The sequence below is a fragment of the Hemitrygon akajei genome, chromosome 14 (assembly GCF_048418815.1).
Source record: "Hemitrygon akajei chromosome 14, sHemAka1.3, whole genome shotgun sequence".
Lineage (NCBI taxonomy): Eukaryota > Metazoa > Chordata > Chondrichthyes > Myliobatiformes > Dasyatidae > Hemitrygon > Hemitrygon akajei.
In genome coordinates, this window is record NC_133137.1 from 48,785,404 (window position 1) to 48,809,128 (window position 23,725).

A 23,725-nucleotide genomic window follows, 5' to 3' on the forward strand; every position below is an offset into this window, starting at 1 on the left:
CAAAGAATTCCAACAGTTTTTTTCAGGCAAGATGTTTCCTCAAGGAAAACATGCTAACTTTGGCCTATTTTTTCATGTGCCTCCAAATACTCTGAGATGACCTTATCCTTATCAATCAACTTCAAGACCTTTCCAACCATTGAAGTCCGGCTAATTAACCTGTAATTTCTTTCTTTTGCTCCTCTCCCTTCATGAAGAGTGGAGTGACATTTGTGATTTTCTAGTCCTCCAGAGCCATGCCAGGATCTATAGATTCTTGAAAGATCATTACTAATATCTCCACAGTCTTTTAGAAACATAGAAACATAGAAAATAGGTGCAGGAGTAGGCCATTCGGCCCTTCGAGCCTGCACCGCCATTCAGTATGATCATGGCTGATCATCCAACTCAGAACCCTGTACCTGCTTTCTCTCCATACCCCCTGATCCCCTTAGCCACAAGGGCCATATCTAACTTCCTCTTAGATATAGTCAATGAACCGGCCTCAACTGTTTCCTGTGGCAGAGAATTCCACAGATTCACCACTCTCTGTGTGAAGAAGTTTTTCCTCATCTCTGTCCTAAAAGGCTTCCCCTTTATCCTTAAACTGTGACTCCTCGTTCTGGACTTCCCCAACATCGGAAACAATCTTCCTGCATCTAGCCTGTCCAATCCCTTTAGAATTTTATACGTTTCAGTAAGATCCCCCTCAATCTTCTAAATTCTAGTGAGTATAAGCCTAGTCGATCCAGTCTTTCTTCATATGAAAGTCCTGCCATCCCAGGAATCAATCTGGTGAACCTTCTCTGTACAAGAATGTTATGGCAAGAATGTCTTTCCTCAGATTAGGGGACCAAAACTGCACACAATATTCTAGGTGCGGTCTCACCAAGGCCTTGTACAACTGCAGTAGAACCTCCCTGCTTGTGTACTCAAATCCTTTTGCTATGAATGCCAACATACCATTTTCCTTTTTCACCACCTGCTGTACCTGCATGCCCATCTTCAATGACTGGTGTACAATAACACCCAGGTCTCGCTGCATCTCCCCTTTTCCTAATCGGCCACCGTTCAGATAATAATCTGTTTTCCTGTTCTTGAAACCAAAGTGGATAACCTCACATTTATCCACATTAAATTGCATCTGCCATGAATTTGCCCACTCTCCTAACCTATCCAAGTCACCCTGCATCCTCTTAGCATCCTCCTCACAGCTAACACCGCCGCCCAGCTTCGTGTCATCCACAAACTTGGAGATGCTGCATTTAATTCCCTCATCTAAATCATTAATATATATTGTAAACAACTGGGGTCCCAGCACTGAGCCTTGCAGTACCCCACTAGTCACTGCCTGCCACTCTTTGCTTCCTGTCTGCCAACCAATTCTCTATCCACATCAATACCATACCCCCATAACCATGTGCTTTAAGTTTGCACACTAATCTCCTGCGTGGGACCTTGTCAAAAGCCTTTTGAAAATCTAAATATACCTCTCCCCCATCCACTCTACTAGTTACATCTTCAAAAAATTCTATAAGATTCGTCAGACATGATTTTCCTTTCATAAATCCATGCTGTCTTTGTCCGATGATTTCACCTCTTTCCAAATGTGCTGTTATCACATCTTTGATAACCGACTCTAGCATTTTCCCCACCACCGATGTCAGACTAACTGGTCTATAATTCCCTGGTTTCTCTCTCCCTCCTTTTTTAAAAAGTGGGGTTACATTAGCCACCCTCCAATCCTCAGGAACTAATCCAGAATCTAAGGAGTTTTGAAAAATTATCACTAATGCATCCACTATTTCTTGGGCTACTTCCTTAAGCACTCTAGGATGCAGACCATCTGGCCCTGGGGATTTATCTGCCTTTAATCCCTTTAATTTACCTAACACCACTTCCCTACTAACATGTATTTCCCTCAGTTCCTCCATCTCACTAGACCCTCGGTCCCTTACTATTTCCGGAAGATTATTTATGTCCTCCTCAGTGAAGACAGAACCAAAGTATTCAGCCACCTCTTTCTGATACCTGGGGTGTAGTCCATCTGGTCCAGGAGACTTATCTGCATTCAGATCTTTCAGCTTCCCAAGCACGTTCTCCCAAATAATAGTAACTACCATCACCTTTGCCCCTTGACACCTGAACTTCCGGTTTCCTGCTCGTGTCTTTCACAGTGGGGACCGATGCAAAGTACATAAAGTCTAACTTGCTCAGCCTGTCCTCATAAGACATACTCTCTAATCCAGGCAGCATCCTGATAAATCTCTGCACTCTTCTTAAAGCTTCCATATCCTTCCTATAATGAGTGGACCAGAACTGAACACAATACTTAAAGAGTTTTATAAAGTTACAACATTAGGGCACACAGATGTGCAATGCTATTACAGCTTAGGGTGTCAGAGTTTGGAATCCAATCCTGGTGTCCTGTGTAAGGAGTTTGTCCACTCTCCCCGTGGAATGTGTGGGCTTCCTCTGGGTGCTCCAGTCTCCTCTCACAGTCCGGAGACATCCTAGTAAGTAGGTTAATTGGAATGGTAAATTGTTCTGCGATTAGACTAAGGGCTAAATCGATGGGTTGCTGGCAGCTCAGCTGGAAGAGACTATTCCACACTGTATTTCTAAATAAGTAAATAAACAGATGTTACCTCAAATCTCTTGAACTCAGTCCCCAACTAATGAAGGCAAATATACCATACAACTATTACCTATCAACTTGCATGGCAACTTCAAGCGATCTTGGACTTGGACCCCAAGATCTCTTTGTTCCTCCACACTGCTAAGGATCCTGCCATTAACTTTGTACAGTACCATTAATTTTGAACTTTCAAAGTACATCACTTCGCACTTGTCTGGATTGAACTTTATTTGCCACTTCTCAGCCCAGCTCTACACCTTGTCAGGGTCCCATTGTAACCTACAGTAACCTACTACTCTATCCACAACACCACCAGCCTTTGTTTTATCTGCAAATGCATTAAACCACTCTTCCATTTCCTCATTCTGGTCATTTATAAAGCTCACAAATAGCTGGGGTGCCAGAACAAATCCCTGCGGAACACCACTGATCACTGTTCTCCAGGTAGAATATGTGCCAACTACTACTACCCTTTCCCTTCTGTGGACAAGCCAATTCCAAATCCACAAGGATAGGTTTCCCTTGATCCCATGCTTCCTAACTTTCTGAAGAGCCTTGATGAATGCCTTACTAAAATCCATATACACCACATCCACCACTCTACCTTCATCAGCTTGTTTTGTTACTACCTCAATAAAGTCAATTAGGCTAGTGAGGCATGACCAGCTCCTCACAAAGCCATGCTAACTATACCTAATCAGACAGTGCTTCTTCAACTGCTTGTCAGTCTTGCCTCTAAGAATCCTCTCCAGTAGTTTGACTATCACTGGGCTATAATTTCTAGGAATCCTTATTATCTTTCTTGAATAAAGGAGTAACATTTGTCACCATCCTCTTTCTTAATGTTGACATGTTCCAGCATTTTAACCTGTTCTACGTTTTCCTCATATTTGTCAAGTTCCATCTCTCTGGTGAATACTGAAACCAAGTATTCAGTAAGGACCTCCTCTCCCTCTTCCAGCTCTGGGCATGTTTCCTCTTTGATCTGTGATCAGTTCTATCCTGACACTAGTCATCCTCATGTTCTTCATGCATGCGTAGAGCTGCTTGGAGTTTTCTTTAATTCTACTCACCAAGGACTTCTCATGTCCCCTTCTAGCTTTCCTAATTCCTAAGTTCTTTCCTAGCTACCCTAATGGTCTCATGAGCCCAGTAAGATCTTTGCTTCTTAAACCTTACATATGTTTCCTTGCTGGGTCTTTACCATTCCCTCCGACCTTCAACTCTCTGAGGCAGAGGCAGATGACCCCTTCTCCCGTCTTCAACCCTCCTCCTCTTCATGGACACCCCGCTCTGGTCTTCTGCCTGCTCTGGATCTCTTTATTGCTAATTGCCGACGGGACATCAACCGTCTCGACTTCACCACACTGTATTCCAATTCCAACCTCTCTCCTTCCAAACGCTCTGCTCTCCGCTCCCTCCGCACCAATCCCAACCTCACTATAAAACCCGCTGATAAGGGGGGAACTGTTGTTGTCTGGCGTACTGACCTCTACCTGGCTGAGGCACAGCGACAACTCTCTGATATCTCCTCTTATTTACCCCTTGATCATGACCCCACTAAGGAGCACCAGGCCATTGTCTTCCACACCATCACCAACCTTATTAGCTCTGGGGATCTCCCATCCACTGCCACCAACCTCATAGTTCCCACACCTCGCACTTCCCGTTTCTACCTCCTACCCAAGATCTACAAACCTGCCTGTCCAGGTAGACCTATTGTCTCAGCTTGCTCCTGCCCCACCGAACTCATTTCTGCATACCTTGACACTGTCTTATCCCCCCTTGTTCAATCTCTTCCCACCTGTGTTCATGACACTTCTCATGCTTTGAATTTTTTCAATGATTTTAAGTTCCCTGGCCTCCACCATCTTATTTTCACCATGGACGTCCAGTCCCTATATACCTCCATCCCCCACCGAGATGGTCTCGAAGCTCTTCGCTTTTTTTTGGATTCCAGACCTAACCAATTCCCCTCTACCACCACTCTCCTCCGTCTAGTGGAATTAGTTCTTACTCTCAATAATTTCTCCTTTGGCTCCTCCCACTTCCTCCAAACCAAGGGTGTAGCCATGGGCACCCGTATGGGTCCCAGTTATGCCTGCCTTTTTGTTGGCTTTGTAGAACAGTCCATGTTCCAAGTCTATATGGGTATCCATCCCCCTCTTTTCCTTTGCTACATCGACGACTGCATTGGTGCTGCCTCCTGCACGCATGCTGAGCTTGTTGACCTCATTAACTTTGCCTCCAACTTTCACCCTGCTCTCAAATTTACCTGGTCCATTTCCAACACCTCCCTCCCCTTTCTTGATCTTTCTGTCTCCATCTCTAGAGATGGCTTATCTACTGATATCTACTATAAGCCTACAGACTCTCACAGCTACCTGGACTATTCCTCTTCCCACCCTGTCTCTTGCAAAAATGCCATCCCCTTCTCACAATTCCTCCGTCTCCGCCGCATCTGCTCTCGGGATGAGGCTTTTCATTCCAGGATGAAGGAGATGTCTTCCTTTTTTAAACAAAGGGGCTTCCCTTCATCCACCATCAACTCTGCTCTCAAACGCATCTCTCCCATTTCCCGAACATCTGCCCTCACCCCATCCACCCACCACCCCACTCGGGATAGGGTTCCCCTTGTCCTTACCTACCACCCCACCAGCCTCCAGGTCCAACGTATAATTCTCCATAACTTCCGCCACCTCCAACGGGATCCCACTACCAAACACATCTTTCCCTCCCCCCCATTTCTGCTTTCCGCAGGGATCGCTCCTTACGCGACTCCCTTGTCCACTCGTCCCCCCCATCCCTTCCCACCGATCTCCCTCCTGGCACTTATCCTTGTAAGCGGAACAAGTGCTACACCTGCCCTTACACTTCCTCCCTCACCACCATTCAGGACCCCAGACAGTCCTTCCAGGTGAGGCGACACTTCACCTGTGAGTCGGCTGGTGTGGTATACTGCGTCCGGTGCTCCCGGTGTGGCCTTTTATATATATTGGTGAGACCCGACGCAGACTGGGAGACCGTTTCGCTAAACACCTACGCTCAGTCCGCCAGAGAAAGCAGGATCTCCCAGTGGCCACATATTTTAATTCCACATCCCATTCCCATTCTGATATGTCTATCCATGGCCTCCTCTACTGTCAAAATGAATACAAACTCAAGTTGGAGGAACAACACCTTATATACTGGCTGGGTAGCCTCCAACTTGATGGCATGAACATTGACTTCTCTAACTTCCATTAATGCCCCTCCTCCCCTTCGTACCCCATCCCTGACATATTTAGTTGTTTGCCTGTTCTCCATCTCCCTCTGGTGCTTCCCCCACCCCCCCGCCCCCGTTTCTCCCGAGTCCTCCTGTCACATGATCCTTTCCCTTCTCCAGCTCTGTACCACTTTCACCAATCACCTTTCCAGCTCTTAGCTTCATCCCTCCCCCTCTGGTCTTCTCCTATCATTTCGCATTTCCCCCTTCCCCCACTACTTTCAAATCTCTTACTGTCTTTCCTTTTGGTTAGTCCTGACGAAGGGTCTCAGCCCGAAACGTCGACAGTGCTTCTCCCTATAGATGCTGCCTGGCCTGCTGCATTCCACCAGCATTTTGTGTGTGCATATGTTTCCTTATTCCTCCTGACTAGATGTTCCACATCTCCTATCAACCTTAGATCCTTCACTGTACCATCCTTTCCCTCTCAATGGGACAAACCTATCCAGAACCCCATGCAAAAGTGCTCCCTAAACAACCTGCACGTTTCCAATGTGGAAATTCCCCAAGAACATCGGTTCCCAATTTTCATTCCCAAGTTCCTGCCTAATAGTATCATAATTAGCCCTCACCTAATTAAATACTTCCCCATACCATCTACTCCTATCATTACCAAAGGCTATGGTAAAGGTCAGGGAATTGTGGTCACTTTCTCTGAATGTTCATTCACTGAGAGACCTGCTACCTAGTACCAGATCCTACCTTGCCTTGCCTCTCGCTGACCTGTTTACGTGTTTAGTTAGGGGACGGCTAATTATGATGCTATAATGCAGCAATTTGGGAATATTAATTGGGTTCTCAGGGAATTCTTCAAGGACACACCTAATAAACTCTGCCCTATCTAAGCCTTTCATACTAAGGAGGTGCCAATCACTATTAGGAAAGTTGAAGTCATCGATGCCAACAACCCTGTTATTTTTGCATCTTTCCAAAATCTGTCTTCTGATCTGCTCCTCAGTGTCCCTATTGCTATCAGGGGCCTATAGAATGCTACTATAGTGTGGTTGCAGTCTTCCTGTTTCTGATGTTCATCCAAACTGAGTCAGATAAGCCCCCCATGATATCCATCCTTTCTGTAGCTGTGATACTATCCCTGATTACCTGATTACCACTCACCTACCTTTTCCCTCCCTCCCTGTCCCTTTTGAAACATCTAAACCCAGCAACCATTCTTTTGACAGCCAAGTCTCTATAATGGCCACAACATTGTAGTTCCATGTACAAAATTGTACATGCTCTGAGTCCATCACCCTTGCTCCTGAGACACCTCGCATTAAAGTAAGCACATTTGAATCAAACAACTGATGAGACTGATGACCTTTTCAGAGCTTATCCTTCCTCACAGTCTCTCTACACATTACATCTATCTTTACACCAACTCTGACCTAATATGAGATGCTCTGACCTGTCACTCTGATTCCCAACCCCTTGCCAACCTAGTTTAAAAACCCACCCCATAAGCTCTAGCAAACCTGCCAAAAAGGATATTGGTCTCTCTCACGTTCTGTCCCCAGTGCAAGTCATCACTTCCCTAAGAGAGATCCCAATGATCTAGAAATCTGAAATCCCACCTGGTGCACCAATTCCTCAGCCAAACATTCATATGCCAAATCATTCTATTTTTACCCTCAATGGCATGTGGCACAGGCAAAAATCCAGAGATTAATACCCTTGTGATCCTGCTTTTTAACTCGCTTCCTGGCTCCCTATTGTCACTCTTCAGGACCTCATCCCTTTTCCCACCTATGTCATTGGTGCCAATATGGACCATGACTTCTGAATGTTCTCCCTCTCCTTTAAGAATGCCATGGATTCAGTATGAGATGTCTCTGATCCTACTCCTAGGAAGTAACATACATTCTGGGTTGAATTGAAGAGGAATTTTGAAAAGAATAAATTAGGAGCAAGCTTTTCCACTGGCAGGGTTTGTAATCAAAGATTATAGAAAGGTTGTTATAAAAGCTACTGTGTTTGATTCTAAATACAAAATCCTCCCACATCCCCGAAAAATTACCCCCTGCTGTCTGGAAACAGATGGAATGATGTTGCTGGTGGATGTGGTCAATGTGTGAGAGGAGTTTGGGAAGTGCAGCAGCCCAGGTGATGCCTCCTGGCTTTTGTTATCAAAGTGCAGACTGGGATCTCACCTCATTTAGGCTGGCCGAGTGCAAAACAAATCAAATGGGATAGGTATGCAGAATCACATGGGAACAGAAACAGGCTCTTCACCCCAAAGCTTTTATATTCTACACGAGTCTTCTCTTCCTTCCTCCATTGGAATATCCTACTTTTCCCCTTTAACCCATCTATTGTACTTGCCTGAGCTACTTCTTGATTCATATTATCACCATGATCTAGGAAGAGCAGATATTCACAAGTTCTTCGCTGAGTTTATTCATTACAATGATATTCTTATTTCTTCCAATTTGCTCTTCTGTCACAACTAAACATTTTTATTCCCAACTTCTCTGGTGCCTTGATATGGATTTATGGATGGATTGTGATTGCAAATGAACAGGCGAAGACACCAGAGGAGGGAAGGGCCAATAATTCCCTCTGTACTTCCAAAGGTTACTCTTGTTGTTCTGACAAAGTATACGCAGCACACAGATTAACTGGAGGAACTCAGCAGGTCAGGCAACATCTATAAATAGTTAACATTTCAAGCTGAGACACTGCATCAGGACTGGAAAGGAACCGTGGTCCGAAACATTCTGTTTATTCCACCTCCCTGCTGAGTGTTTTGTGTGTGTTGCTCTGGATTTCCAGCATCTGCAGAATCTCCTGTGTAAAATAAAAGTAGATGGTTATAAAGTGGATCAGCAGTTATGGGCCTAATTATTCACTTCTTTTTTTCCTTTTAGAAAATTGCAACGAATGAGTATGGCGAAGCATGGATTTGACAAGCCAGTGATCCTTCTACACTATGAAGAGGCCAGAACTGTACCCTTGGGCAAATACTGGAAGCAAGTGTCGGCCCCAGCGTTTGCTCTAAAGGATGGAAAACCTCCAATCCCAGTCATGAAAGTAGAAAATCCTGCATTAAATAAACTACATTATGCATTAAATGATGGATCATGCATCATTTAGTATCCTTGAAACTTCAGTATTATTGTATTCAATAACACTGAACTGTATCTCCTGTTTGGAAATGCGGCAAATGGCATAAGAAGTTAGTGTAAGTAGTCTGAGTTCATAAAGTGAAGCAGGACTTAATCCTGTGGCTGGAACAAGATAAGAATCAATTTATTTTTCCAAGAAAAGGGATTGAACCAAAAGAAAAGAAAGTTAAAGGTAAGGATCGATTGAGCTAAGGAAATAGAGATTCGTGTGGTTTTAACAAAGGTGAACAGTGAACAACGGTATTATAGTCATGGGGTAACAATGCTGAGGTGAGAGTGACAGCAGATGGTGTGATTGTCAGGGAAAATGACATGGGCCTGTACACATTAGAGTTTAGGAGAATGAAGGGTGAGCCCATTTGATCAAACAAGATCCTAAGGGGACTTCCTGGGGTACATGTTGAGATGTTTTCATTAGTAGGAGAATTGAGAACAAGGGAACATAACTACAAGATAAGGGACCAGTCATTTAAAACTGGGGTGCAGAGAAATTTCTTCGCTCTGAGGGTAGTGAATCTCTGAAGCTCTCTGCCGCTGAGGGCCAGGGGGGTCTGATCATATTTGAGATTGAGATAGATAAATATATGAAAGACTGAGAAACTGAGGGTTTGGGGAGCAGACTCAGAAGAGTGGTTGAGACCAGTACCAATCAGTCACAATCATATTGAATGGTGGAACAGGACTGATGTGTCTGGTGGCCCATTCCTGCTCCTAGCTTCTTGTGTTTTTATGTTTTCTGGAGTGACTGGAAAGTGTGAGAGTAATAGGGTTGGGTGGAGTAATGGGAGAGTGAGTGAGATGGGGATCGGGAAGGGTTACAGTGTTCAGAGAGAAAGTGATGGGCGATTATGAATAATAGGAGGGTGAGAGTGACGGACAAGGGGGGTGAGAGTGATGGACGGGGCGATGAGAGTGATGGATGGGGGGGTGAGAGAGTGATGGACAAGGGGGGTGTGAGAGTGACAGACAGGGGGGTGAGAGTGACAGACAAGGAGGGGTGAGAGTGACGGATGGGGGGGGTGAGAGTGACGGACGGGGGGGGTGAGAGTGATGGACGGGGGGGTGAGAGTGACGGACAACGGGGGTGTGAGATTGACAGACAGGGGGGTGAGAGTGATGGACAAGGGGGGGTGAGAGTGACAGACAAGGAGGGGTGAGAGTGACGGACAGGGGTGTGTGAGAGTGACAGACAGGGGGGTGAGAATGACAGACAAGGGGGGGTGAGAGTGATGGACAAGGAGGGGTGAGAGTGACGGACGGGGGGTGAGAGTGACGGACGGGGGGTGTGAGAGTGACGGACAAGGGGGGCTGAGAGTGACGGACGGGGGGGGTGAGAGTGACGGACAAGGGGGGTTGAGAGTGACGGACAAGGGGGGGCATGAGAGTGACAGACAGGGGCGTGAGAGTGACGGACAAGGGGGGGTGAGAGTGACAGACGGGGGTGAGAGTGACGGTCAAGGAGGGGTGAGAGTGATGGACAACGAGGGGTAAGAGTGACGGACGGCGGGGTGAGAGTGATGGACAGGGGGGGTGAGAGTGACGGACAAGGGGGGTGAGAGTGATGGACAAGGGGGGCGTGAGAGTGATGGACAAGGGGGGTGAGAGTAACGGACGGGGGGGTGAGAGTGACAGACGGCGGGGTGAGAGTGACAGACAGGGGGGGTGAGAGTGACGGACAAAGGGGGGTGAGAGTGACGGACAAGAGGGGGTGAGAGTGACAGACAAGGGGGGTGAGAGTGACGGATGGGGGGTGAGAGTGATGGACAAGGGGGGTGAGAGTGACGGACAAGGGGGGGTGAGAGTGACGGACAAGGGGGGGTGAGAGTGACGGACGGTGGGGTGAGAGTGATGGACAAGGGGGGTGAGAGTGATGGACAAGGGGGGGCGTGAGAGTGACAGACAAGGGGGGGTGAGAGTGACAGACGGGGGGGTGAGAGTGACGGACAAGGGGGGGTGAGAGTGATGGACAAAGGGGGGGCGTGAGAGTGACGGACAAGGAGGGTGAGAGTGACAGACGGGGGGGTGAGAGTGATGGACAAGGGGGGTGAGAGTGATGGACAAGGGGGGGGCGTGAGGGCGTGAGAGTGACGGACAAGGGGGTGAGAGTGACGGACAAGGGGGGTGAGAGTGACGGATGGGGGGTGAGAGTGATGGACAAGGGGGGTGAGAGTGATGGACAAGGGGGGGCGTGAGAGTGATGGACAGGGGGGGTGAGAGTGATGGACAAGGGTGGTGAGAGTGATGGACAGGGAGGGTGAGAGTGATGGACAAGGGTGATGAGAGTGACGGACAAGGGAGGGTGAGAGTGACGGACAAAGGGGGTGAGAGTGATGGACGGGGGGTGAGAGTGATGGACAAGGGGGGGTGAGAGTGACAGACAAGGAGGGGTGAGAGTGACGGACAAAGGGGGTGAGAGTGACAGACAAGGAGGGGTGAGAGTGACAGACGGGGGGTGAGAGAGTTGGACAAGGGGAAGGTGAGGCAGTAGGGCGGTAGAGTATAGGACTGTGTGATTGGGAGGGGAATTGTTGGGGACTGAGCGACTGGTAGAACAGAGTAAGGAGGGTAAGGTGGGAAGTGATTTGACCGGATTACAGTGACAGGAGCGGGGAACATGAAGGGCAGGAGGAGAATGCTGTGGAGAGAGTGTAAGATGGCAAATTAGAACAATGGGGTATCTGGGGTGGGGAGTTCTAGGGGTGAGTGAGAGTGATGGGGCGGGAAGTTCTAGGGTTGAGTGAGAGTGATGGGGTGGTTAGTTCTAGGGGTGAGTGAGAGTGATGGGGTGGGGGGTTCTAGGGGTGAGTGAGAGTGATGGGGTGGGGAGTTCTAGGGGTGAGTGAGAGTGATGGGGTGGGGAGTTCTAGGGAAGGGTGAGTGAGAGTGATGGGGTGGGGAGTTCTAGGGGTGAGTGAGAGTGATGGGGTGGGGAGTTCTAGGGAAGGGTGAGTGAGAGTGATGGGGTGGGGAGTTCTAGGGTTGAGTGAGAGTGATGTGGTGGGGAGTTCTAGGGAAGGGTGAGTGAGAGTGATGGGGTGGGGAGTTCTAGGGGTGAGTGAGAGTGATGGGGTGGGGCATTCTGGGGTGAGTGAGAGTGATGGGGTGGGGAGTTCTAAGGGTTTGTGAGAGTGATGGGGTGGGGAGTATTAGGGGTGAGTGAGAGTGATGGGGTGGGGCGTTCTGGGGTGAATGAGAGTGATGGGGTGGTTAGTTCTAGGGGTGAGTGAGAGTGATGGGGTGGGGGGTTCTAGGGGTGAGTGAGAGTGATGGGGTGGGGAGTTCTAGGGGTGAGTGAGAGTGATGGGGTGGGGAGTTCTAGGGGTGAGTGAGAGTGATGGGGTGGTTAGTTCTAGGGGTGAGTGAGAGTGATGGGGTGGGGGGTTCTAGGGGTGAGTGAGAGTGATGGGGTGGGGAGTTCTAGGGGTTTGTGAGAGTGATGGGGTGGGAATTTCTAGGGGTGAGTGAGAGTGATGGGGTGGGGAGTTCTAGAGAAGGGTGAGTGAGAGTGATGGGACAGTTGAGGGTGGTGGGGAAGGATGTGAGTGATGGGGAAGTAGGATTGTGAGAAATGTGCTCACTTATAGATTATGGGGTGGGTGACACACTGTGGGAGGGATGGAGCTTATGGAAGGTTGGGATGGTTTATGGTCAGTATGGTCATGTTGAGGGATATGTTGCTTTTGAATTTTGCTGATAGTGAATATGTGATGATGGTGATGAAGTGATTGTAGGTGGATGGTTAATAGTTAACCAAGTGAAGGTACTCCAACCTACAGTGGAAGCTTGTCAGCACTGTTGTTGAATTACTCCTTGACTCCAGGTGCAGTTATCCTTCAGGTAATATTGCTGTATGTCGCAGTCACTCTGGCCTTTCCTGTCCAGGAGCATTTTACACCAATATCTTCGATGATTCTGCAGTACGGCCCACCTTACTGGGCAGTTTCACACCATTTGGAAATGGGAGTATTTTCCTACCTGGCGAGTAAGTGTTAAATAATCTATTGGAAATGCTAAAGCAAAATCCTGGTTTATTGTTGTTACATGTACTGAGGTAGTTTTGCATGTCATCCATACAGATCTTGACGTCACATCAGTGCATTGCGATAGGGCAAGAGAAACAAAAACAGAATGGAAAATAAAGTGTTATTGTTACAGAAAGGTGTGCAGACAGACACTAAGGTGCAAGCTTATAATGAGGTAGATTGTGAGACCAAGAGTTTTTCCTTTCGTATATTCAGCGGGCTTATAACAATGAATACATCTGTCTGGGCACAGTACATACTTCCAGGCTTTTGACTCCTCTGCCCAGTTGGCGGGGAGGAGGGGGGGGGTCAAATTTCAAACTTTCAATGTACATTTATTCTCGAAGTATGTATGCAGTATACAACCCTGAGATTCTTCTTCCCGCAGACACCCATGAAACAAAGATAGACCATGAAACACGTTCAAAAGAAACATCAAACATCCAAAAGAACAAACCACGCAAACAGCAAAAATGAGCAAAAACACGGAATATTAAATATCAAACCACAGAGTCTAAGAATGTTTAGTTTAGTTTAGTGGTGTGTCGTACACTGACTGCAGGCCGCAGAGCCAGTCCACACTGATCAAAGTGGCACAAAATAGAAATAAAAATAGGAGTAAGCAGAAACCAGAGACTCATATAACGTAAACTGCAGTTTCCAATCTCCAGCTTCATTCTCTGGCTGCATCGAGTGAGAGGGGTGAGAGTGGGATCTTCGAGACATTGAAAAGTGTAAGCAGAGACCAGGCTGGCTTCCACATTGTGCTAAGCTGTGTCGACAACTCTGCAGTAGCTTGAAGTCATGGGTACAGCAGTAACAAGCTGTGATGCATCCAGATAGGATCTGTAATGCATCTATAAAACTTGGAGAAGTCAAAGGGGACTTGTCAGATTTCTTTAGCCTCAATCCTGAGAAATACTGGTGAGCTTTCTTGGTCAGTCTCTTGAAGCTTTCAATCTTCTTGACCTCAGCATCTTTGATGTAAACAAGAGAACACTACCACACGCCTTCACATATGATTGAAACATGTAAGATTATTAAGGGATTGGACACACTGGATGATGGGTGAGTCCAGAACTAGAGGCCACAGTTTAAGAATGGTGGTGCTGGCTAGAAAGGCCGAATGGCCTACTCCTGCACCTACTGTCTATTGTCTCACTTCCTGAAGTCAATGACCAGCTCCTCAGTTTTGCTGACAGTGAGGGAAATGTTGTCATGACACCATATCACTGGGCTGTCTTTTTCCTTCTTATACTCTGACTCAGTTATTGAGTTTTGGCCCACTACAATGGTGTCATCTGCAAACTTGTAGATGGAATTAGAACTGAATCTGGCCACGCTGTTTTGACTATACAGGGAGTAGAAAGGCAGCCAAAGATTGACAAATCCAGAATCAACTAGGAAATGCTGGAAATACTTAGACAGCTTCCGTGGAGAGAGAAAAACAGAACTATAGAAAGTGACATAAAAAAACAAGTTTTAAAATTCAGAGAAAGAGGGGAAGGAAGAAAGAACAAATGGAAAGGTTCAAAGTTCAATGTAAATTTATTATTAAAGTACATATACCTCACCGTATACAACCCTGAGATTCATTTCCTTGCAGATGTACACAGTAAATCCATTGATTAATAACCATAACTGAATCATTGAAAGACTACATCAACTTGGGCATTCAACCAGGGTGCAAAAGTCAACAAACCACAAATACAAAAAGAAATAATAATAATAATAATAATAATAATAATAATAATAATAATAATAATAATAATAATAATAATAATAATAATAAATAGACAATAAATATTGAGAACATGAGATGAAGAGTCCTTGAAAGTGAATCCATTGGTTGCAGGAACATTTCAATGATGCGGCAAGTGAAGTTGAGTGAAGATATCCCCTTTGGTTCAAGAGCCTGATAGTTGAGGGGTAATAATTGTTCCTGAACCCGGTGCTGTGAGTCTTGAGGCTCCTGTGCCTTTTTCCTGATGCTTGCAGTGAGAAGAGAGCATGTCTTGATGATGGATGCTGCTTTCCTCCAACAGCATTTTGTGTAGATGTGCTCAATGGCTGGGTGGGCTTTACCCGTGATGGACTGGGTCATAGCCACTACTTTCTGCAGGAAAGGTCTTAAACACAAATAGATACTGGAAATCCACAGTACCACACACACAGTGCTGGAGGAACTCAGCAGGCAAGTCAGGCAGCATCACTGTTTATTCCTCTGCCTCTCCAGACTTGCTGTCTGACCTGCTAAGTTCCTCCTGTACTTTGTGTTTGTTAAAAGGAAAAGTCTGATTGAGTAGAAAGAGAGAGTTTAATGTGATAAAAGAATTCACAATGTAAGACAAAATGGGTAGCGAGTCAAAGAGAGTGACACCAAATGAATTAAAAGCATATGAGGCTGTAATGTGTCTGATTGGAAGGAAGTGATAAGACGTGTCAGATTTGTGTTGTTCTAGTAATCCACGTGTTGATCTGATGTTGGTTGGATCACTACTAGATTACAGCCTCTCTAAACTTCTCCACGTAGAGTCTGTACCAGCAATACTTCATCTCTTTGTCGATGCACACAGTTCACAATGTTTAGTGGAGTTCTAATGAGCCACTCCTAATTAAAGGTTTGATACCCCCACGGTCATTCACAACACCACCAGAAGTCTAAATTACAGTGTTAAAATAGCAGCCGGGGAGAGACATGCACAAAAAGGCACTGCTCCTCAGTATGTGATTCACAATATTGCATTAGTAATTTTTTGTGAGGTTAAAACAAATTTCACACTTGTCTCAGGATGAATTCCATGAAAGTGCAGATGGAAATAAACAATTCATAAAGTTTAATAAGGAACTTGGAAGTACTCTTGTCAATGAAATCCTTACAGGACTTTTGTGTTAGGACTAATTAAACATAAAACAGACGGGTAGGACAGGCTGAACAAGCTCCTTTAGTGCTATAATTCCAAGTTGGTAGTGTAATTGTTTCTTTCCTCTTGATATATTACCAGAAAGTCAAGGGTCCTGCTGTACCATGAAGAGGGTGGGCTGCTAATTAATGAAAATGAAATTTCAATGAAGCATTGGAAATGGCCAAAAAGAGGGAATCTTCCTGAGCCAATATGGGTGCAGGTAAGTTTCCATCAGTCTCACTCAGATGAGACAACAAGGTTCATGATTGTAAACTTTCAGTGGAAATCTTGATGATTCTGACTTCAAGGAAGGGGGAGGCAGACTTCTAGTTCTGCTTATGAATATCCCTTGAGGTTGACAGCATTGATATTTTTATCCATGTGACATTGGACCAGGTCATGTGAAGCTGCGTGCATGACATCTCACATGACTTTCACACAGCAGCTTCTACATTTGTAGAAGTGAACGTTTTGGGCTGAGACTGTTCATCAGGACTGGAAAGGAAGGGGGCAGAAGCCAGGTGGGTGGAGGGGAGCACAAGCTGGCAGGTGATGGGGAAGATTCGTGGTGGGGAAGGAGGATGAAGTGAGAACAGGGAGGTGATAAGTGGAAGAGGTAAAGGTCTGAAGAAGAAGGAATCTGACAGAAGAGGAGAGAAGACCACGGGAGAAAGAGGAGCAGGAGGAGGGGTACCGGGGGAGATGATGGACAGTGTGGAGAAGAGAAGGAGTAGGAGGGGAGCCAGAATGGGGAATGGAAAAGAGAGAAGGGGGATTGCTCCTGTCCTATTTTGTTGAATAAATTATTTCAACAACTTGATTGACTCTTCTGTCAATCTTCTGAACTCAGAGAAATTCAGGCAGTTTATGCCCTCTTCAAACCTGAACCACTGTGATATTTGACTGCATATGAATGTGTGATATCTGTTCCATACCTGCAGGTTAATGATTATATCATTGTACGAATCAATGGTCGATTTTCAATCAATTTCACCTACAAGTGGCAGTATGAGTATATCCGCTTTCCCCTTTCTCCCTTGCCAGATGTAATTCCTCCCCAGCCCAATAAAATGGTAAGTGCAAATCGAAAACCATATCCCAAATTGTAGCTGCTTATGATTCTTGTTGCTTTTCAATGAGTGTGATTACAATTTTAAAACAAACAGGACCTGTGTGTTTTAATAAAGACCATTCTGTTGATAGAACTCTAGAAGATGATTTGTCCTTTCTCTTCCAGCTCTTCCTTTGTTTCCCACAGTTTTCTGTAACTGGAAAGAAAAAAGATTCAAAAATGAAAGAAGCACTGTTCTTTCATTTTCCTTCCCTCTTTCACCCGTGCCTGTAATTTCTGAAGACTTTGGGACAAGCTTATCTAGTTGCAGAATCTTAAGTGATTAAGCAGCAGCAGACTGATGCCCACTGTGCACATCACTTCTTATCGCAAAGCTATAAGAAGCAAAGCGTTTCTTCAGGAAAAGAGTAAGTTGGTAAAAAGAATGCAGTATCAGTTTTCAGAAGATTTTCTGCAAAGTCTCACATAATAGGCTATTCAGCAAACAAAAGGATTAAAAAGGATTAGTGGCAGCAACCATCAGAGATTGACAAGGATAAAAGAGTTGGTATATGCTGGTTTCTGATATTTTTGTGACTCAGAGTTTCTTTGGAAGTCAAGAATGAGGCAGAAAGCATTGCTTACAATAGTTTTATTACATGTTACAAGAGTAAAAAATTAACAAAAAAAAGGAGCCAAGAGAATAAAAAAGAAAGCAGCCACGATCATCTTATATTTAAACTAGAGCAAACACAAATTTCAGTAATAACTTGAATAGCCATATTCAAGTGGTGTAGCACTTGCTACAGAAAAACTAAAAGTTTCTGGAAGCAGCTGTAGTATAATCACTATAAAATTCACTGAACTCTTACATGTACACTCAGAGGCCACTTTATTAGGTACAGGGGATTAGGAGGTGTCTATGTTCGTGGTTTTCTGCTGCTGTAGTCCATCCACTTCAAGGTTCGACTTTTGTGCATTCAGAGATGCTCTTCTGCACCCCACTGTTGTAATGTGTGGTTATCTGAGTTACTGTCACCTTTCTGTCAGCTTGAACCAGTCCAGCCATTCTCCTCTCACCTCTCTCATAAACAGGGCATTTTCGCCCACAGAACTGCACTCACTGTTTTCACACCTGTAAACTCTAGCGATGGTTGTGCGTGAAGATCCCAGGAGATCAGCAGTTTCTGAGATACTCAAACCTCCCTTCTGGCACCAACAATCCTTCCATGGTCAAAGTCACTTAGAGCATATTTCTTCCCACTTTGATGTTTGGTCAGAACAACTACTGAACCTCTGCATGCTTTCCTGCATTGCATTGCTGCCACGTGATTGGCTGATTAGATATTAGCATTAATGAGAAGGTGCACAGGTGTACCTAATAAAGTGGCCACTAAGTAGGTGAATATATAAAAATGCAAGCTTGAATGGGAAAGTTAAACTACAAGAAAAATAGAAGGGAAGTAACTTCTACACATTAATCCAACAAATAGGTAGCTGGTTTTCAAGCTGGAGAATTGCAGCCAGAGATATTCTCCAGGGATCAATGTAGAAAGCCACTGCTTTTTTAAGATACAGTACAGTTAGGATTTTGTATATGAGTGAGCGAGATAGAATTTAAAATATCACAGATATGTAATGGTTGATAGAAATCCTCTGCAAGTGGACAGAAATTTATTTACATAATAAGCAGACAATAAATGGCATGCACCTCAAATAGCCTCTGACAACCAAGTCCACCTCCTGGCCTTCTCGTGTGGCTTGGCGTCTAAGCCCGGCGGAACTGTTTCTACTGACAGGAGAAGGGGCGAAGGCGGGTTCTGGTGCCTTAAAACCAGTGCTTCGGGTATATGGAGCTCATCAACCTGGGAAGGCAGTCCATCTAAGAGAGGGAAAACTGATTTCAAACCTCCGCTGCCTTGCGGCCATACCCACTCATGGGAAAGGCTTCGGGAGTAAACCCTGAGGACAAATCCGGAGCTGGAGTCCCTAAGGCAGTCCGACGTTGTCTTCAACCTCTCTCTGGCAACTCCTGCGACGTCACTGGTGCCAAGGTGTATCGGCCCTTGCCCTTCCCTTGGACAATATCGGTGGTGTGGAGAGGGGAGACTTGCTGCTTGGGCAACTGCTGGTCTTCCACACAACCTTGCCCAGGCCTGCCCCCTGGAAACCATTCCAGGCACAGATCCATGGTCTCGCGAGACTAACGGATGCCACCAATTAAGCAAAATTTGTTACGGAGAAGCGTGAAGTGAAGCATTCAGGCAGAAATAACATGGAGATAAACCAGACTTATACAGCAATGGTGTATCATCTTTGAACAGGGCAGGATATGTTAAAGCATTAAGTAATCCTAAGCTTCATAGAGTGCAAAGGCAGAAGGATTATATTGAGCTTTAAAAAATAATTGATCAATTTACAAAACCAATGTATTACATTCAGAACTGACCAATAGATTTAAGGATGTGAAGGTCCAAATGAGAATGCAAAAGAGATTTACTAGAATGTGTCCAAGGATTCAAGGATTTCAGTTCCAATATTTGACTGGGGTAGCTGAGGCTGATCTTCTTGGAGCAAAGAAGGTGAAGCAGACATTTGACAGAGGTAGATCACAACATGAAAGCACAGAGCTGAACACAATATTCCCGATGTGGTGTACAAGATCATGACTGCTTTCACAGTTAAATCTGTTCCTATCAGCAGTTATTTCAAGGACCAGGAGACACAGACCTAAATGGAAAGGCATAAGATTGAGAGGTGAGATTCTTTACGTTGTGATTTAGAACCTGCTACTCGTAGGGAAAATGAAACCAATGGAGCTCTCAAAGGCAACTGGATGGGCGCCTGAGGCAGGAAAGCACACAAGAATGGTGTGTTGGCTTTCTTTATTCAGCGGACTGAGTTCAGGAGCTGCAAGGTATTAATGCAGCTCTATAAAATCCTGGTTAGACCACACGTGTTCAGGTCTGGTTACCTTGTTATAGGAAGGTTATGTTTGAGCTTTAGAAGGGGAGGCAGAGGAGATGCTGCCTGAATTAGACAGCATGTCTTAGGGGGATAGGCTGAGTGAGCTCAGTCTTTTCTCTTTCAAATGAAAGGGGATGATAGAAGTGTACAAGATGATAAGAGGTGTATATTGAGTTGATAGACAGAGACTTTTTCCCAGGGTGAAAATGGCTAATACGAGGGGCCATAATTGGAGGAAAGTATTGGAGTGATATGAAAGATGTTTATTACACAAAGAGTGGTGGGTGCATGGAATATTCTGCCAGGGGTGATGGTAGAGGCAGATACATTAGGGACATTTAAGAAACTCTTACATATGCACATGGATGATAGAAAAATGAAGGACTATGAAGGGTTAGGTTGATCTTAGAGTAGATTAGAGTAGAGTAGCCCTTCTTGGGCTGAAGGGTGTGTACTGTGCTGAAGTGTTCGGTGTTCTAATGTAACTGTTTTGCAGAGACCAGGCATAGATTTGATGAGTCACCAAGCCTCCACCCGTGTCAGTGCAATGTCCAGTGAATGGTCAGGTGCAGACTGTCACTGAAGGAAAGGATGGTGTCAGTAGAACATGACAGAATCAGGAAGTGCTGGAAATGCCCAGCAGATCAGGCTACGTGTGCAGAGAGAGAACCAGAGTTACTGTATCAATCGGAAACATTAATCCTGCTTCCCTTTCCACTGATACAACCTGACCTGCTGAACATTTCCAGTCTTCTGCTGAATGCTGGAAATCTTGAGCAACGCACACAACAGCTGGAGGAACTCTTCAGGTCAGGCAGCAAGTATGGAGGGAAATAAACAGTTGACATTTCAGCAACACACACAAAATGCTGGAGAAACTCAGCAGGCCAGGCAGCATCTATGGAAAAAATTACAGTCGACATTTCCGGCTGAAACGCTTTGTCAGTCCAGCTGAAGGGTCTTGGCCCGAAACTTCAATTGTACCCTTTTCCATAGATGCTGCCTGGCCTGCTGAGTTCCTCCAGCATTTTGTGTGTTGCTCAGATTTCCAGCATCTGCAGATTTTCTCTTGTTCGTGAGTCGACATTTCAGGTCGATACACTTTACTGGGACTTCTACATCCTGGTGAAAAGACCTTGGCCCAAAGTATTAACTGTTCATTTTCCTCAATAGGGAATGTCTGACATGCTGAGTTCATCCACATTGTGCAGGTGTTACTCCAGTATTTCCTGATTTTATTTCAGTTTTTCAGCATTTGTAATTTATTTTTCAAGAGTAGAACACAGAGCTGCTTCACTTCAACCAGAGTGAACAGCACAGCCAAATGAATCCCACGTCCTTACAACTCATTTCAATGCATTAGCAGTTGTGAACATCAATACCATGTGAAACAATAATTGCCTCTTAGAAATTGCTTTTGTATATCCTGACTGATAACTCCATTGATCAGGTTACATAGATCACTTGTTGTCCAATAGAAGTAAACAAATAGCTTCCATTGAAGCTGTTTTAAATACATGTTAATTCATAGAAATTCCTTTTACACACACACGTGCACACTCATATACACACATGCACACCTACACACATGGAGACACACACACATATTACACATGCACACACATTTACACACATATACACATTCATGCACATACAGTGCCTATAAAAACTTTTCACTCCCCTTGGAAGTTTTCATAGCTTATTGTTTTACAACATTAAATCACAGTGGATTTAAGTTGGCTTTTTTGACACTTATCAACAGAAAAAGACTTTTATCAAGCTGAAAACAGATCTCTACAAAATTATCTAAATTAATTACAAATATAAAACACAAAATAATTGATCACATAAGTATTCGGCCCTTCAAATCAGTAAATGCGCCTTTGGCAGCAATTACAGCCTTGAGTCTGTGTGGATAGGTCTTTGCACATTTTTCCCCATTTTTCTTTATAATACTGAACCATAGAACGTTACAGCACAGAAACAGGCCTTTTGGCCTTTCTTAGCTGTGCCGAACCATTTTTCTGCCTAGTCCCACTGACCTGCACCTGGACCATATCCCTCCATACATCTCTCATCCATGTACCTGTTCAAGTTTTTCTTAAATGTTAAAAGTGAGCCTGCATTCACCACTTCAACTGGCAGCACATTCCACACTCCCACTACTCTCTGTGTGAAGAAGTTTCCCCAAGGTTCCCTTTAAACTTTTCCCTTTTCACCCTTAACCCATGTCCTCTGGTTTTTTTCTCCCCTAGCCTCAGTGGAAAAAGCCTGCTTGCATTCACTCTATCTATACCCATCATAATTTTATATACCTTTATCAAAACTCTCCTCATTCTTCTATGCTCCAGGGTATAAAGTCCTAACCTATTCAACCTTTCTCTGTAACTCAGTTTCTCAAGTCCCAGCGACATCCTTGTAAACCTTCTCTGCACTTTTTCAACCTTATTAATATCCTTCCTGTGACCAAAACTGCTCAGAATACTCCAAATTCAACCTTTTAAATTTCCACATATTGATTGGGACTCCCATACTGTTAAAGGTCCAGACAAGTTAGAGTTTGTAATTCCATGTGATCACCCTCCCACTTCAGAATGCTGTGCACGTGATCAGAGACATTCCTGACCCCGGCACCTGGGAGGCAACAAACCATCCGGGAGGCTCTGTCACGACATAGAACCTCCTGAATGTACCTCTAACTATCGAGTCCCCTATCACTACCGCTCTCCTCTTCTTCCACCCTCACTTCTGCACTGCAGAACCAGACTCAGTCCCAGAGATCCGGCTTTCACAGCTTGGTCCCAGGTAAGTCATCCCCCCAACAGTATCCAAACCGGTATACTTGTTGTTGAGGGGAATGGCCACAGGGCTCTGCCTGCCCTTTCCTCTTTCCTCACCTGACGGTAACCCAGTTACCTGTGCGCTGCTCCTTTGGCATAACTACTTCCCTGAAGCTACTATCTATAAACTCCTCATAAACTGCTCAAGCTTTGTCAGATTGCAATGGGATCATGAGTGGACATCCCTTTTCAAGTCCAACCACAAATTCTCAATTGGATTGAGGTCTTATTAAAGGGGGCTAAATACTTATGCAATCGGTGATTAGATGTTCACAAGACTTTCTGAAAAATCACTACTCCTTCCCTGATCTACAAAGGGGGGCGGGGTGAATACTTTTTATTGGCACATATATACATACATACACAAATTGCAGTTAAATGCAATTCACATTTATTGCATTTCCACTGACAAAGAAAATAAAGAAAGCACACAAGAAAAAAAGTTCACATGCATACATACACCATATGAGTCAGTATCAAGAGCGTGTTTTTCAGTGTATGAGACAATAAAGGTTATAACTTGCATCTAGTCATGGAGATGGAGGCTGATCAGGGAAGTCAAGTCAAGTCACTTTTCATTGTCATTTCGACGGCCTTTTCCCAGACGGCAGGAGAGAGAAGACTTTGTATGAGGGGTGCGTGGGGTCCTTCACAATGCTGAAGGAATAGTGATTTTTCAGAATGTCTTGCAAGCATCAGGTTATTTCTAACATTTTAGTGAATAGATAGATAGATAGATACTTTATTCATCCCCATGGGGAAATTCAACTTTTTTCCAATGTCCCATACACTTGTTGTAGCAAAACTGATTACATACAATACTTAACTCAGTAAAAAAAAATATGATATGCATCTAAATCACTATCTCAAAAAGCATTAATAATAGCTTTTAAAAAGTTCTTAAGTCCTGGCGGTAGAATTGTAAAGCCTAATGG

General features: G+C 44.8%; 1 protein-coding gene across 1 annotated transcript in view; it reads left to right on the top strand.

The window, feature by feature from the left end:
• The window catches only part of LOC140738184 (uncharacterized), a 159,244-nt gene that overhangs the window by 51,808 nt on the left and 83,711 nt on the right, over positions 1–23,725 (top strand). Inside the window, exons 8-11 of the mRNA XM_073065300.1 lie at positions 8,747–8,971; positions 12,831–12,986; positions 16,032–16,152; positions 16,874–17,005. Coding sequence (XP_072921401.1) covers positions 8,747–8,971; positions 12,831–12,986; positions 16,032–16,152; positions 16,874–17,005 — 634 coding nt within the window. The remainder of the gene's footprint in view (positions 1–8,746; positions 8,972–12,830; positions 12,987–16,031; positions 16,153–16,873; positions 17,006–23,725) is intronic.